The sequence below is a fragment of the Lemur catta genome, chromosome 7 (assembly GCF_020740605.2).
Source record: "Lemur catta isolate mLemCat1 chromosome 7, mLemCat1.pri, whole genome shotgun sequence".
NCBI lineage: Eukaryota > Metazoa > Chordata > Mammalia > Primates > Lemuridae > Lemur > Lemur catta.
The window spans coordinates 97,678,172-97,682,027 of NC_059134.1; the positions used below are offsets into that span (position 1 = coordinate 97,678,172).

The following is a 3,856-nucleotide window of genomic DNA, read 5'->3' on the forward strand; positions in this document are numbered from 1 at the left end:
ACTTTAATTCTTCACAATAATCCTAGCAGGTAATTACTATCATTATTTCTAATTTACAGATGAGGAACTGAGGCACACAGAGTCCTAGTAAATTGCCCATAGACACACAGGGAGACATAATTTACTCACTCATTTACGGCCTATCGTAGAAAGGCCACAGCTGCATAAATTGATGCTAGTTTTTTACTGCCAGTTCAAGGATACATTAAAAAGTTCTGAGAAAATGTGGAGAAGAAAAATCATTGTCTTCAATTCCTTGGCTAAGTTCTCATCTAGAATTTATCCCAAACCTTTCACCCCAAATGAGTGTGTGCTCTTCTTCAGATTGTGAAGAAACTTTTGAGGGTTGTTTAGAAAGCTGTTACATTGTTTTGTTTTGGTTTTTTTTGAGACAGAGTCTCACTCTCTTGCCCGAACTAGAGTGCCGTGGCATCAGCCTAGCTCACAGCAACCTCAAACTCCTGGGCTCAAGCGATCCTTCTGCCTCAGCCTCCCAAGTAGCTGGGACTACAGGCATGCGCCACCATGCCCGGCTAATGTTTTCTATACATATTTTTAGCTGTCGGCTCACGCCTGTAATCCCAGCACTCTGGGAGGCCGAGGCAGGCGGATTGTTTGAGCTCAGGAGTTCGAGACCAGCCTGAGCAAGAGCGAGACCCCGTCTCTACTAAAACTAGAAAGCTGTTACTTTGGGCTTAAGCAGTAATTTCTTAGTTTTATTTAAAATCATCTTAGTGACAACATTTTGTATCATTGATTGAATTGTCCAAGAGGTTGTTCCATTTGCTGTCTTTAAGGCTCAAATCAGAATTCCTGCCTTACTCCATCCAAAGAGTGTTAACATACCCTCATCAGTTACAGTGGCTCACTACTGCCAGATTCTCAAACACATGAGGGCGTCTGCCTTGTAGTTCTCGTGAGTTCTAAAGAAAGCATTTGAGAATCTCAGAGGAGGAAAAGGCAACTGTGTTCAGAAAGACTGTCATCTTCTGCAGGTCATGATGCTATACAGTACTGTAAGGAAAACCTCCATAAATGCTGAACTAATATTTTTTCTATGGTTCTTCTCCTACAGACACAAGCTCTATTTTAACGTTCCAGGATGTTTTTTGTCATGGTGAAGTTTTCTGCTAAATTGAGCATTTAAAATCTCACTCTGTGCAAATGCTATTTTATTCGAGAAACCAATAATGGCCGAATTATTTTCTCATAGCCAAGAGATAAACTGGTTAGTGGAATCTTAGAAAGGGGGCAAAGAGCCTGGTCCACACAAATCGTTGTGTGGATCTACTATTCCAAAACTGCATAAACATCTGGACAGTTGACCCAGCTCACGGCTTCACTGTAAACATTAGCCCACGGTCAAAAAAATGAATGCCCGTGAGAAGGCACAGGGTCCCTTTTCACAGCTTTCCTCATGGCGATTTTAATCTCCTTATTCCTAAGACTGTAGATGATGGGATTCACCATGGGGATCACCACGGCATAGAATATGGACACCACCTTGTCCCGGTTTAGGGAGTAGCTGGAACTAGGTCGCATGTACATGAAGAGACCAGAGCCATAGAAGAGGGTCACAGCAGTCAGGTGAGAGGCACAGGTGCTGAAGGCCTTGGTCCTACCTTCAGCTGAGCTGATCTTCAGAACCGCGGCAACAATGTAACCATAAGAGATGAGGATCACAAAGACAGATGCCACTCCAACGAGAACACCCACCACGAAGGTCACTACCTGGCTGGTGAAGGTATCAGAGCAGGACAGAGCCAGGACTGGAGGGAGGTCACAGAAGAAGTGGTTGATCGTGTTGGGCCCACAGAAATCGTGCTGATAGATAGAGCATGTTGCAATCAAAGAACTAAGGAATCCACCCACATAGGCGCCAGCCACCATCTTTAAGCAAAGTGTGTGGGATACCAGGGCTGTGTAGAGCAGCGGGTTGCAGATGGCAGCGTACCGGTCGTAGGCCATGGCTGCCAGGAGAAAGCATTCAGTCAGCCCCATCCCAGAGAAGATGAAGTACTGCATGGCACAGCCAACGAAGGAAATGGTTTTCTGCTCTGTGATGATGTTGGAGAGCATCTTGGGGACTGTGGAAGACACATAGCAGATGTCCAGGAAGGACAGGTTACTGAGGAAGAAGTACATGGGCGTGTGCAGGTGAGAATCCAACCTGATGAGAGCGATGAGGCTCAGGTTCCAGGCCAGGGTCAGGAGGTAGAGCCCCAGAAATAACACGAAAAGGAAAATCTTCATTTGAGGATGATCTGAAAATCCCAGGAGGATAAATTTTGTCACAATTGTGTTGTTCCTTCCTACAACCATAGGTCTGCTTCCTGCATAAAGAAAAGAAGGAATTCTGTGGGGAGCCTAGGCTGCTCTTGACCATGGCATCAATCTATGTAATCCCATCAAAAAGGAGTGAAGATGAGTTTGGTGTTTCTTATCTTAATGAAATCTTCCCTACCAGAATGTAAGCTACTCAGAGGCAGACAGAGAGTTTTATCTGTCTGTTTACTGATCTATCTTGAACACCTAGAACAGTGCCTGAGACATGGGCACCCAGTAAATATTTGTTGAATAAATGAATTTTTTTCACTGCTTAACCTCAGAGTTTATCAGTGTTTGGCCTATGAGTTATATTATAAGTTATAATTTGGCCTATTATTATAATAAAATATGTAATATATAATATAATCACAATCCTAATAATATAATAACAATCATTACATAATATGCTAATATAACCACACTTATTTAGCACTTATTGTATACCAGGCATTGTTCTAAGGACGTGATTTATATAAACCCATTTAATTCTCTCAACAGCCTCAGGAAGTGGTAGTGTTATTCTGCCCTTTTTACAAATAAAAGGTAGAATAGGCTGTAAATTTACAGTTGTCATTTGCTGGATGAATGAGGTTGGGGGCACTGAGTGGGACTTACTGAATTACTTTAGGCAGCAGTGTCCTAAGATCTTGTGCTACAAGAGAAGAAATATTGGTCCCTTTGCTCCGATAACATCTTCTGCAACTCTCAGTTCACCTGCATTTCCCACCGCTCCATGCCTGGTTTCTGGTTCAGTCACTTCTTTATGCTTTGGCCCCTGTAAATAGTACTACCTGCCTCTGGAATCCCTGCTCCTTTGTTGCCAAGTCTCCCAAGTGGCCTATGGGAGTTCATTATTTTAATGGGCAGAGGTAGCCACACTCTTTCTCCAAGAGGCTGCCCTCTGTCACGCACTCCAGGGTCCAATGTAAAAAGTCCAGCAATCATTAGAGCTAAACATTTCTGAGCACTAATTGTTCTCTGGGGAGATGGCGAGAGGGGCCAGCCACCCATCACCAGAGTGCTCTTTCCTGTCCCCTCCTTATTCTCCACTGAGCTTTCCCTGATTTGGGTCCAAGAAGATGTCCTTTTGCATCAGCAAACAGCCTTTTGCTTAAGAGAACTTTCATTGGAAGTAAACCACACACACACAAATAGACCAAGCCTCATACTAATACTAACATACAGGGGTTACAAACACAGGTTTCCAACTGAGAGAGTCGGGTTCAGATTTTGGTTCTGCCATTTTGTCAATATAAACATGTACAAAGTTGTTTAATCTCTTAAATATCAACTTCCTTATTTGTAAAACCAGTATCACAATAATACCTACCTCAAAAGGGTGGCTGTGATAATTTAATAAGATTTAAATAAGAAAGGCTTAGCACTGTGCCTGATGAATAGAAATCTCTCAATGAATGTAAACTAATAACATCATTAACTCTGTCCTTTGGATCATAGCCAAGAAGTGTCTTTCCTTTCTCTCTGACTTTTTGTCATGACTCATTTTCATTGTGATGAAAATAATTTC

General features: G+C 42.6%; 1 protein-coding gene across 1 annotated transcript; it reads right to left on the reverse strand.

Moving 5' to 3' along the window:
* Positions 1–1,323: 1,323 nt before the first annotated feature.
* Positions 1,324–2,337, reverse strand: LOC123642739 (olfactory receptor 5A2). The gene has a single exon (XM_045558142.1). It carries the CDS (start codon positions 2,320–2,322, stop codon positions 1,363–1,365), a length of 960 nt encoding a protein of 319 aa, XP_045414098.1. The 5' UTR covers positions 2,323–2,337; the 3' UTR covers positions 1,324–1,362.
* Between the last annotated feature and the right edge of the window lie 1,519 nt (positions 2,338–3,856).